General features: G+C 52.2%; 1 protein-coding gene across 1 annotated transcript in view; it reads left to right on the top strand.

Moving 5' to 3' along the window:
* Soga1 (suppressor of glucose, autophagy associated 1) overlaps window positions 1–12,408 on the top strand; it is a 66,939-nt gene that overhangs the window by 9,275 nt on the left and 45,256 nt on the right. The window contains exon 2 of the mRNA XM_059261788.1: window positions 9,144–9,368. Coding sequence (XP_059117771.1) covers window positions 9,144–9,368 — 225 coding nt within the window. The remainder of the gene's footprint in view (window positions 1–9,143; window positions 9,369–12,408) is intronic.

Genomic DNA, 12,408 nt, shown 5'->3' with positions numbered 1-12,408 from the left:
TTGCAGCCCTCCTCTGGGGTCCACGTGCGATGATCTCATCTGGAGCCTTGTCAGAGGCCCAGGGAGCGGGGGAGGACAGCAGATGGCTTTTCTGGCCTTTTGGGTGGGGTTGGCATGCTGTCCCCGTGGCCACTGCTGGCCACCCTGCTGGTCAGCTCTTCCAGGGCTGGGGTAGGTTGCCAGAGCCGGGGTGGGTGACAAGTGGCCTAGAGCCAGGGTGGCAGATGGGTGGGCAGCCTGGGCCTTGACCCAAGGGAATGATAGCCACATGGTAGCCAGGTGGTGTGGGAGGAGGTGGGCAAGGCAGAGCCCCTATTTCTCTGTAGAGCGGTTGATGTGAGAGAAGTTCCTGGGCCCATTTATGACTCAACTTTGCCTGTCCATTCCTGAGTCTGCCTGCTCATTGGCCAGTTGGGTAGGAGCTGGGAAGGAAGTGATCCATTTGGGTTAGATTTGGAATCTGTCACGGCTGTGGCCTGGTGTCACAGTTGAAGCCTCCTAGGACATTACCTCAGAGTCTAAAGGCGGTTGGCTGCAGCTGCACAGTGGGATGGTGGTGCTCTCCTCAGGCTGGCTGCTCACTCTTAGCTATTCCTTGAGCCTCTCTGTGTGTGCCAGGCCAGCCCTGTCGTAACGTCTCTAGTGTCAGAGACAGGCTTTCCACAGTCAAGTAGACAAGTAAGTAAAATGAATGTCACAAGTAAGACCGTGACACCCAGTGTGAGGGAAAGAGTTGTCTATCTAGGCTGCAAGGCTTCAAAGGAGGCCTAGGCAGGAGGTGCCACATGCCATTCAGCGCAGGAATGACAGGCTGAGAGCTGGGATGGGTCAGGTGATTTCTGCTGCAGGGGGAAGACTCCAATGGCTGGAGTGTGGCCCACATAAGGTAGCTGAGGGACATGGATGTGAGAAGTGAGCGGGGACGGGCTTGGGGGAGCCTGTGCTTCTGGGACAGGTTCGTTCTGTGTGTGGTGAAAGAGTTTGCCTCTGTGGAGGTTTTGTTTTACTTTGCTTTTATCTGTTTGAAACAGGGTCTCACTGTAAAATAAAACTGACAAATGTGTTCAGTTCTATAACTGTTCATTCCAGTCAAGATATAAACTAAGGATACAAAACTAGGTACATTAAAATTTTATTTCTTCTTAAAAATTATCTATCTAGCCGGGCAGTGGTGGCACACGCCTTTAATCCAAGCACTTGGGAGGCAGAGGCAGGTGAATCTCTGTGAGTTCGAGGCCAACCTGGGCTACAGTGTGAGTTCCAGGAAAGGCACAAAGCTACACAGAGAAACCCTGTCTCGAAAAACCAAAAAAAAAAAAAACCAAAAAAAAAACAAACCAAAAAACCAAAAAAAAAAAAAAAAAACAAAAAAATTTATCTGTCTATCTACCTACCTAGCCACCTTTCTATTATATTAACATGTGAGTGCAGGCAAGCATGTGGAGGTCACAGGACAGCTTGTGGAAGATCAAGCTTAGCAGTGAAGACCTTTCTTTACCCACTGAACCGCCTCACAGGCCCCAAACTGGATACACTGAAACAATCACTTTACTGTATTTAAGTTGTACCTAAGGGCTAGGAGTGTAGCTCAGGGCTGGAGCCTGGACTTGACCTGTGGGAGACAGCAGATTTAATCCTTAGCAACCAAAAAAAAGATAGGGTCTAGAAGAGTCTGTTGTTTGCCTGAGTTTCCTCTGTAATCAAAGCCCTCCCTCTTCCGTGGTGTGTTCTCTGTCCCATAACCTTGCCCATCCAGAAAGGCACATACATGGCTTCCCACAGCGTCTAGTGTGGCTGGCTTCCTTCATGGAGCCAGGGTACCAGATGCTTCCAGAGTCCTGTCCCTCTTCTGCTGTTGGAGTTTCTGTTACACGGAGTGGCCACAGCTATCCATTTGCCAGGCAGGAAACTCATGGCTGTTCCCAGGTTTTAGTAATCATTGGAGTGTTTAAAATGAGGGAATGTTTCAACGGTTTCAGTCACATGCATAAGCATTTTTTTTAAAGTCATTTTTTGGGGGTTGGAATGTACAAAGCAAGCGCTAATAAGTGCAAGACTCTGAGTTCAACCCCCAGCCCTGGAGAAGGGAGGGAGGAAGGAAAAACCACAGCATATCTTATACAAGTTGGAGCAGCTTATTGGGATGAGGGATGACCGTGACAAGGATGACATCTGGTCATTTCAACCTGGCTCTGGCCACCAGGCCTACTGTGGCACTCACTAATTGTTCAAGCACAGAGATGTGTTTGAGGTAGTTGGTGCTTGGTGTTTTTGAGGTGAAAAGTTGGGAGGCCAGGACGGAGCAGCAGGAGGCCCAGACAGTGCAGAGTACATGGGAGCTTACTATGTTAGGATGTCAGTTCCCAGCTTTAGACTCAGCCTCAGCATAGCTAGGATCTCAAACGTGGTCTGCAGGGCCCCTCAGTGGCATTGGGAGCTACTCTTGGGTGGGAGAGTCGAAGATCTCCACCTATTAATTCACAGGTTGCCAAGTGGCAACATCTTCTAGTCTTCAGGAACCTTATGTCCCCTAGACTACTTCTCTGTCCCTTAAGGAGCAGGTTGGGGCAGGGCTGTCTCTGGGGTCAGATTACCCACTGCCATTTGCTGTGTATCTGCAAAGGGATGTCATGTCCAGTCTTTTTCATTTCCCACAGCCCAAATCCATCCTGCATATGCTTTGCTCTCATATACAAGGACTTACTCCCCACTTGGTCCTTATTGGACAGCAGACCAGTAATGCCACAGCCACGTGGCAACATATAGATTAATAGAAATGGGTTGAATTAAGTTATAAGAGCTAGCTAGCAAGAAGCCTGACCCATAGGCCATACAGTTTGTAAGTAATGTAAGCCTTTATATGTTTACATGGGTCCAAGCGACTGTGGGACTGGACGGGACACAAGAAAACTTCCAACTACAACAACTATGATATAGTTACATGTGTTTATAAACTCATGAGTTCTGGTGGCTGCTTTGTTAACTACTGTAATTTCAATACTGATGAGCATGAACAATATTTTACATTTTTGCAACAACCATTATAGGATATAAAAATATTAGTGATTTCTTTGGTGTCCAAGTCCTGGATGCTTCCGATATAGTCTCAGTTTGTTCTTGAGTCCATAATGGAAGGAGATGCTAATTTTGAGAGGTTGGTGAAAATAAATGTGTGATTTTGCTGAGTGGCGACACAGAGGAGGGGTCCCAAGGGAAGCGTTCTGTCCAGGGCTCTTGCCTGGCTGGGTAGGCTCGGCATACCCTACCTTCCCTGTGATGCTCACAGCTCTCTCTGCAAAACAGGGGTTCCTGGCCTGCCTTAGCCAGCACTTTCTGTGAGGACCCATGAGATGATTCACCAGGAATGTCTGTATAAACTATTGAGTCCTGTGCTACTCTGCAAGCCTATTATTAGTAGCATTCTGAGTTCATGTTCAGCCCAGCCTGAACCTAGAGACTCTTCCGGGCCATTTCCCAGGAGTCCTGGGAATTGGCCATCTCTGGGAGATTGCTTCCTGCCAGTAACCCTCTTGGGTCCCTGTGTGGACAGAGAGGCACTTGACATGTAGGAAGTGTGTGGGAAGCAGGCGGTCCCCTGGGCAGACCTTGCCACCCTCCTATGGTGGCACAGGGGTCTGCCTGGGCTCTATCTGCCCTTTCATACAAGCCCTACATCTGGGGTCAAAGGACAGAGACCCCAGGCTGTGGAGAGAGAGCAGCAGGCCAACAGCTGACTTTCTCATTCATACCTACCCATGGTACTTGTTGCATTCCGCATCCTAGTGATGCTGGGGACCAGGCATGGGTCAGACCCAGCCTTACCCTGCCCTGCCCTTCCTCAAGCAGTTAGAGGAAGAAAGAAGAAGAAAAAGTAAATACAGCCTTGTGTTGTAACCATTAGGGACCCTGCAGTTCAGAGTGTAGGTTCTGAATCAGATTAGGGGAGGGAGGGATGTCCTGGAAAGATGAGAGAGTTGGGAGCTGGCCTGGTGAAGGCCAGTAGAGCATAGGGAACGGCCTGAGTAAAGCTGGAGGAACGCAGTTAGCATCCCCTAGCCTAGGGCCATTGCCTTGTGTGGAATCCAGCCTCACCCCTCCCTAGCTTGAGCAGCTCTGGGAAAGTTCTGAGGCTCGGATGCCTCCTCTGCAAAATGGGAACATTTTCAACGCCTCCTTCACAGGGTTGGGGAGAGGATTGGCAGTCAGAAGTGCTTGGATGGGCTTGTGTTCGTGGGCTCCCTGTAGGCCATGCCAGCCTTTGAGTCCTAGCATATCTGGGCATAAGTGCAAGATAGAGTAGGGAACAGACTGGGGCATGGCCAGGGGTCAGGGGCCAGGGGCTTGGACCTGTGTGCAGCCTGGCCTTAGACGTTTGGGTTAAGATTTCAAGGATAGAGGGCGGCATGAAAACAGAGTCGGGAGGGACTGCTTGACGCCCTTCTTTAGCTTCTTAGGGTTGGTACAGTCTAGGGGTCTTGATCCAGTTCATTCAGAGCAGCCCTCGGATTGTGGGGTTGAGAATCGGGGTTCCCCAGACTCCAAGGTGCGCACTGCACAGTGTAGCCATTTACATCTGAGGTAGAGGATGAGATTTGGAGTGCCCCCATGTTAGGAAGGGGAACCCCAGGACCTTGTTCTGTGAGTTTGAACCCTCCTTCCTGATGTTCTGTAGAAGAGTTCAAGCGGTAGCACCTCTGCGGGGCCTCTGGATTGTCTGTGAAGAAGCCAGGAGGCCTGTGTCTCCTCTCTCTTCAACCGGACCTGCCACTGTGGAGCCTCGAAAGGCAAAACCCTGTATGCAGGACCTAGGACTCAGAAGATGCCTGGGTTGGGTGTGGACACTTGGCTTCTGGGGCCCTTCCTCAGTGACTCCTTTCCCTGCCTCCACCTCAGGCCTGGACACCCAGAGTCTCTGCCTAAGCTCTGCAGTGTCCAGTCTCTGTTGCACACACCCCAGGAGAAGCCCGTGTGGGCCACAAGCCCGCCTTTGTCAACTCAAGCCTCACATGGGACCGTGCCAGGAGGGGCTGGTGGGTGTTTTGCCTGCAGCTGGAGCAAGCCAGCAGAGGCCTCGGCCCCCCAAGCCCTCTCAGATACAGAGCTGGCATGTCCACAACTGCCTGCACTGTGGTGAAGGCAGTTCCCTGAGAGACAGCTGCTCGGGGAGACATTCGTCCACTTCTTCCCTAGACGTCCGTGTCAGGCCCGGGGCCAGGACTTGTGCTGAGATGGGACTCTTGTCTTCTGTGGGGAAGAAAATGGGAAAGAAATTCCTTACCTCAGAATCAATCAGGGGACCCACCCCCTAAGATTCTGACTCAGTAGGTCTGGATGGGAATATGTTTTTTTTTTTAAATCAGGTTTCCACTTTTTGGGGGTGCAGAGCATTGGGGTAGAACCATATCCCCCAGCATGTTAGGCAAACACTACCAGTGAGCCATAGCACTGTCCCTGGGGACCACTGTCATTCAGAACCAGGTAGAGAAATTATGATTGATATTTTCTGTGTTTTTCAAAACTTGGTTTGACCGTGTACTACTTTCACAGAAGCCAGTTAGTTACTGAAAGCTAAGCCCGGAGGGATAGCAACCTCATGCATCTGTTAATGTGCCCCAGCAGCGTGAGTCTGAGCATGCCCCGTTCTCCCCTTGACTCATGCTGACCTGGAGCGTCACTCAGACCCCACATCCTCACCGTCGCTCTGTTCTGTCAGAGCAACCAGGGGACTGTGTGAGCTGCTCACAGATGGCAAGGCTGCGTTTGAACGTGGGTCTCTGCAGCCGGGGCCATGTGGATGTTATGTGTCTGCCTGCATCTCCTGCCCCTTACCTCCTGTGCCAGCTGAATGCCTCACTTCCTCATTTTTCTCACTAGTGTGCTCACTGGCTGTCTCGCTTCCTCCCTTTCCACTTCCTGTCTGCCCAAGTACTGGGCATGGTGTCGGGGGGTGACTTTACTTTGGGATGGGGTGTCCACGGAGGTGACTGCCCCTCTGCAGCCAAAGGCAGGGTCACCCGCTTTGGAGTGGTGGTGAACACGCCCCAAGACACAGTCTGGTGTGGCGAGTAGTGATACACCGATCAGCTGTTAGTGGAGGGAGACAGCATGTGGGGGTGGACCAGCTCTTACACAGAATTTCAGACGAGCTGACGGAAGTGAGGAGCTGATGGGAGCTGGTGACAGAGGGGCAGTAGGTGGCCTTCCTGAATGAGGTCACCTGTAATACCCTCCGCTTAAACCTCAAACCAGCTGGGCACTGGTGGCGCACACCTTTAATCCCAGCACTCGGGAGGCAGAGGCAGCCAGATCCCCCAATTTGCCACTTCTGTCTGCCTTTCCTGTGTTCTGAGAAACAGTTCCAGAAGCCAGGCAGATGGATGTGAGGACCCTGGGGTGTGGGGAGGCCCAGATAACATGGCTTCTCACTTATCCATCAATCTAGCTGGCCACATCCCTTTCCCACAGGGAGCCACTGCATCCAGGCCACAGTCTGGACCCATTGCGGTCTAGACCCACAGCCGGGCTTGTCCTGCTGGCAGGCAGATGTGAGGAGAGGCCCCATGATTCCTTTCCCAGACTATGGAGGCCCTTGGGGTGAGCAAAGGGTGTGGGGTGGGGACTCCCCTTTATTCCTATCATCTTTTGGGGACTCCAGCCTTCCAGATCTGGTTCCCTCTCCAGAGTGGCCTTTCTGTTCCTGGTTCCCTCCCTGCCTCCATCAGTACCAACCCTGAGTGCTTATCCTGGCGAGTGCCTCTGTCAAGGCTTCATCCCTGATGACTCAGTTTCCCTTCTCTGTGTGCAATCTTGTTTAAGCTAACAGATATTATTCATGTTGGTGATTCAGTTTCCATATTTGATATGAGACATAATTATGTGTTTCTTCTGCGAGGTATCCCTCTATGTAGTGTCTGGTAGTCCCTTGCTGTCTTTCACAGCAGGAAGTCCCTCCCTCTTGTTCTTTCTTCCTTAACTAGGCATGCTTTTCTTCATTCAACTAATACTCATTGGGAGTCTGCCGGAGGCTAAGCAGGTGCTAGATGTCAGGCCAGGCAGGTGGGACGACCTTCCAGGCTCCCATGGTTACTGGGAGACCAATTCTTACACAGAATTTCAGACGAGTTGACGGAAGTGAGGAGCTGATGGGAGCTGGTGACAGAGGGGCAGTAGGTGGCCTTCCTGAATGAGGTCACCTGTAATACCCTCCGCTCAAACCTCAAACCAGCTGGGCAGTGGTGGCACACACCTTTAATCCCAGCACTCAGGAGGCAGAGGCAGGCGGATCTCTGTGCGTTTGAGGCCAGCCTGGTCTGCAGAACGAGTTCCAGGACAGCCAGGAATACACACAGAGAAATCCTATCTCAAAAAACAAACGAACAAACAAAACCCTCAAACCAGACCTTCCAGGCCCTGTGTGGCTGACCCCTCTACTCCCCCAGCTTTGGTTTTTTTCTTTTTTGCTTTGTTTTGTTTGGGTTTTAGATAATCTCACATAGCTGAGGCTGGCTTTGAACTCAAGATCTTCCCAACTCCATATCCCCCCAGACCTGACTCTAGCCCTGTCTTTTAAGCAAAAGTAAACAAACAAAATTTTTGTGAGACAAGTCTCACTGTGTAGCCTTGGCTGGGCTGCAACTTCCCATATAGACCAGGCTGGCCTGGAACTAACAGAGATCCTGCCTCTCTGCCTCTGCCTCCTCTCAAGTGTTGGAATTAAATGTTTGTAAATTTTTAAATTAAGGTTTTTGTATATATGTGTCCCACAGAACCAATGAGGAGGTCAGAGGACAGCTTACAGAGGTTGGTTCTCTCCTCTCCTCCACCATGTAGGTCCCAGGGATGAAACTCAGGCCACCAGGCTTGCTGGCCAGCACCTTTACCCATCTTACCAGTCCCTTGATGGATTTTTTTTTTTCTGGAATGGGGCCTCACTATGTAGCCATGGCTGTCCTGGAACTCACTCTGTAGACCAGGCTGGCCTCGAACTCACAGAGATCCACCTGCCTCTGACTCCCAAGTGCTGGGATTAAAGGCGTGCGCCACCACTGTCAACCTCTTGGTGTGTCTGGATGCATTAAGTTCTTTCCTACCTCTGAGCCTTTGCACACACTGCTCCCTCTCCCTGGAACTCTTGGGGACATCGCTTCTTGCCTTGGCTTAAATGTCCCTTCTTTAGAGATGGCCCCCTTGACCTTGTCCCCTAACACAGCACCCCCCCCCCCCATGCTGCTCTCTAACGCGTTGCCCTGGTTTTGTGTGCAGCGTAGCGTCAGTTAGGCAGCTGGCACTCAGGAATGTTTGTTGAGTACATCCTGATGTGTTTTCCCTTGCTTCTGTAACAAATCGCCTCTGTTGCTTTGACAAAATACCCGAGGTAACCAGCTTACAAGGAGGAACGTGGTGGCTTGTTCTTTGCCTCACTCACCCTTTGGAGGCTTCGCTTCATTTTGTGCCTGCTGTGACATAGAGCATCGTGCCAGGGGGAGTGTGGCACAGGAGGCTGCCTAACTCGTGGTATCCAGGAAGCATGGAGGGAGGGGACTGGGTACCAGTTCCCCTTCAAAGGCACCTTCCAATAACCTGGCGCCCTCAGCTCCTGAAAAGGGCACACCACTTCCCAGCAGAGCCACAAGGAAGACTTAGCCGGTAGCAGGTGACTTGGCGGGGACGGTTAAGATCCAGATCTTCAGAGGGGCATAGCATCTGCAGTCTGAAACCAAGTCCCAGCAGGCTGCACGTCTGCTGAGTGTTCTAGGGTGTTCTCCATGGCCTTTTGCCCCTTGTGGAGGCTGCCTGCATTTCTTGGCTGGTGGCCCTTTCTCCATCTGCAGAGGCTGTCTGCCTTCCCTCTACTAATGTCTCTCATTGTTCGCTCCCACTAGCCTCCCTGTCAGGGCCCATCCAGATGGTCCAGGATAACGCTTCTGTCTGGAGACCCTTATCTTAGTCACATCTGCAGAGCCCCCTTTGTCACAGAAGGCATATATTTACAATGCCTGGGAGTTCAGCTGTGGTTATCTGGGTGTTATCTGACCTATAACCCCAGGCCCCCAGGGCTGCTTGCCAGATGTGGCCAGCCTTCAGGCACCCTGGCCACTGACTGCCATGGCATCTGGGGATCTGACCATTCCTCTGTCCTGCAGGATGAGATTGAGGAGCTGCGGGCTGAGATGCTGGAGATGCGGGATGTCTACATGGAGGAAGATGTGTACCAGCTGCAGGAGCTCCGGCAGCAGCTGGACCAAGCCAGCAAGACCTGTCGCATCCTGCAGTACCGACTGCGTAAAGCCGAGCGCCGCAGCCTCCGTGCAGCCCAGACAGGCCAGGTGGATGGTGAGCTCATCCGTGGTCTGGAGCAGGATGTCAAGGTCAGTCCGGGCGTCTCCACCAACCTTTTTTATAGGTGCCTGTGATGGGTGGTTGGGTCATGGGCCCCATTGGGGATCCAGGATATCCCTGTAGCTTACCGCTTACCTTGGGCAAGTTATCCTGCCTCTCTGGGTCTCAGTTTCTCCATCTGCAAAGTTGGGACCCGTGGTGGATCAACAGGTCCTCCAAATGGGATATCCCAACATGATATGACCAGAACCACCACCACCACCAATACACACACACACACACACACACACACACACACACACACACACACAGCAGCAGCAGCAGCAGGAGGAGGAGGAGGCTCTTTCTTGCCGGTACCTGGCTTCTGAGTGGCCTCCTACCCAGTCCCTGCTCAGTTCTATAGGCTCCTTAGGCTACTGAGAGACAAAGGAGTCAGCTAAGCTGGGCTGGCTCAAAGCTGGGCTCCAGTATGCCTGAGTTTTGTGATTTTGAGCAAGTCACCTATATTTCAATTTCCCCATCTGCAAAATGGATGTAAAAACATCCAACCCGGGATATTGAAATCGTGGCTAAGACACCAGAGGGACCAACAGTGATTAGCCTTTATTATTGCATCTGATTTCTGGATGAGGGTTCTGGGGCTCAGAGGGGGGTTGGCAGAAGTCAGACTCACCCACCCTCTAGACCTCACTGCTGGACCCTGCTGCTCCCCTGCCTCAGGAGCAAGCAGGGATGGCCCCACTCAGACAGGTGAGGGCTCCAGGAGAGAAGTCTCCACTGCTTGTCTTATGTAAGCCCTGGTGAGGGTCCAAACCGTGGGTCCCTGAGCCAGCCCTCTGCTCTCAGAACACAGCCCAGTGTGAGCAGGGGGTCGCAGGAGCTGGGGCTGGTACAGAACAGAGAGGAGCCTAGGCGTCCCATAGGTAACCTCTGCACTGGGGCCCAGGAGAAGAGAGGGCCTGAGCTGCCGGTAACCAGGGATGTTCTAGGGAAGACTCCCAAGGGCCCCCGAGGGCAGACAGGTGCAGAGCCATCCACACAGGCCTGTTGCTGGAAGGCACTGACTCAGTCCAGCCCTGCAAGTCACTCTTAAAGGACGCTGTTCATTCCAGAACCAGTGTTGATTTGGGAAAGCCGTGGCTCAGTGCAAGCCTGTGTACCTGCGTGGAGCCAGTTTTCTTGACTGCGCACACAGCAAGATCCTGATTTTGTTTTTGTTTGTAACAAAACAAAACACGGTTTGAAGGAAAAAACAAAAAAAAACAACTCCCCATTTCCCTCATTGGTTAGAGACGGCAGAAGGAGAGTGGAGAAGTTCAGACAAATCTGCCATTGGGCCCTGGTCCCTGAGGATTTCTGGGAGGGACCCTAGACAAGCCTACTAGGAGATGAGGGAGTGGGGAACAGGCTGGTGGGCGGGGCCGGAGCAGCTGGGGTGGGGGTGGGGCTCAGCCCTCCAGGAGGGGAAGGGCCCCTTCTGTTGGGATTTGAACCAGCCAATCAGCATCTCCGTGCTTCCCCTGCCCCCCTCCGCCCTCCCCTCCCCTCGCAGCTGCAACGCTGAGCTCATGCTCTGGCTCAGCCTGAGCTGGCCACAGCTTTGCCATCGCCCCAGCGTGCTAGGAATGTTGGAGGCAATTATGGAGGTCTTCAGAATGCTGACTTCCCCTAGGCAGGCTAAGGGAACCAGGTGGAGAGGGACTGGAAGGGGTATGCCTAGGGATTCCTCCTTTGCTCAGCAGGCTCCTTGGCCCCGTGCCCTGCAGGGCTTTTGCGCTCCAGTGGTTTTATTGAGCACATTGTTATTGTGAGATTTCCCCCACTGCCACCCCATAACAACCCTCCCAGGCTCTTTCACTTTTTGCTGGTCCACCCAGTTAACAAGATCTTAGACCCTTAGCAGGCTGGTAGCATGAGGATGGGAGAGTCACTGGATAGAGACCTGTGCTGCTACCACTTTGTGGCTGTGTGGCCTTGAGTAAGCTGCTTCACATCTCTGATCCTGTTTCCCCTGTGGAACATGGAAATAAGTTCGGTTCCCTATAGGACTTTTATGAATATAAAATGAAATTACTGAAGAGAGTGCTGTGTGATGGGTGTGGTAGCCGTCAATTGAGCATATGATGGGAGGGTGTCATGGGTAGGGACACTGGGGTCCCACAGCTTTTTCTTGTAGAAGGTCCCAGAACACATCAGTAATATGTACCCCATCCTTAGATAAGGATGCTCTGGCCTTGGTTATGTCCTGGATGACCTGCATCATTTTCTCCTCAGAGCCTCAGTTTCCCTCTGTGTAAAGTGGGGTGACACTCCCATCATGGGATTCTTTTTTTTCTTTTTTCTTTTTCTTTTGGTTTTTCGAGACAGGGTTTCTCTGTGTATCTTTTCGCCTTTCCTGGAACTCACTCTGTAGCCCAGGCTGGCCTCGAACTCACAGAGATCCGCCTACCTCTGCCTCCCGAGTGCTGGGATTAAAGGCGTGCTGGGATTAAAGGCGTGCGCCACCACTGCCTGGTCCCATCATGTGATTCTTGAGAGAATTCAGTCACACGTGGCTCAGGATGCTGCCTGGCCTGCGATGCTGCTTATAGTTTCCATCTCTCTTGCTGAAGATCAGAGCCACGGGGACATACTGCAATCCGAGGTTCAGAGCCCAGAGCTGATGTGCCCAGGAGCTGGGGGCCCTCTGCTGCTGATGGCCTTTGGCAGGGACCAAGGCCGGCACTGTAAACAGTGACCTCATGGCTGAGCACATTTGTTTGTGCTTCAGGCATTTGCCCCGTGTCCGGATGCTGCAGCTGCCTCTCCTCTCTTGGTCTCTCGGCTCCCTCCTTTGGATGTAGCTGTGGGGCCCAAGGACACAAGCACATGGGGTCCTTTAGGCCCTTCTGACATAGTAAGCCATATTGGGACTTGTCCTTGACAGCCCCTTGTTCGTAGCTTTATGCCTTCAAGCCTGCCCCCACAGCATCAGCTTTAGACCTTATCAGTCATGTGACCTTGGGCAACTGACCTTTCCTTTCTGAGCCTCAAAGTGGAAATGAAATGTGTCCTGAGGGTGAGAAAAGC

This window comes from Peromyscus eremicus, chromosome 4 (genome assembly GCF_949786415.1).
Source record: "Peromyscus eremicus chromosome 4, PerEre_H2_v1, whole genome shotgun sequence".
Classification (NCBI taxonomy): domain Eukaryota; kingdom Metazoa; phylum Chordata; class Mammalia; order Rodentia; family Cricetidae; genus Peromyscus; species Peromyscus eremicus.
Note: the sequence above shows the minus strand (reverse complement) of the source record. Positions and strands in the feature narration are given on the sequence as shown.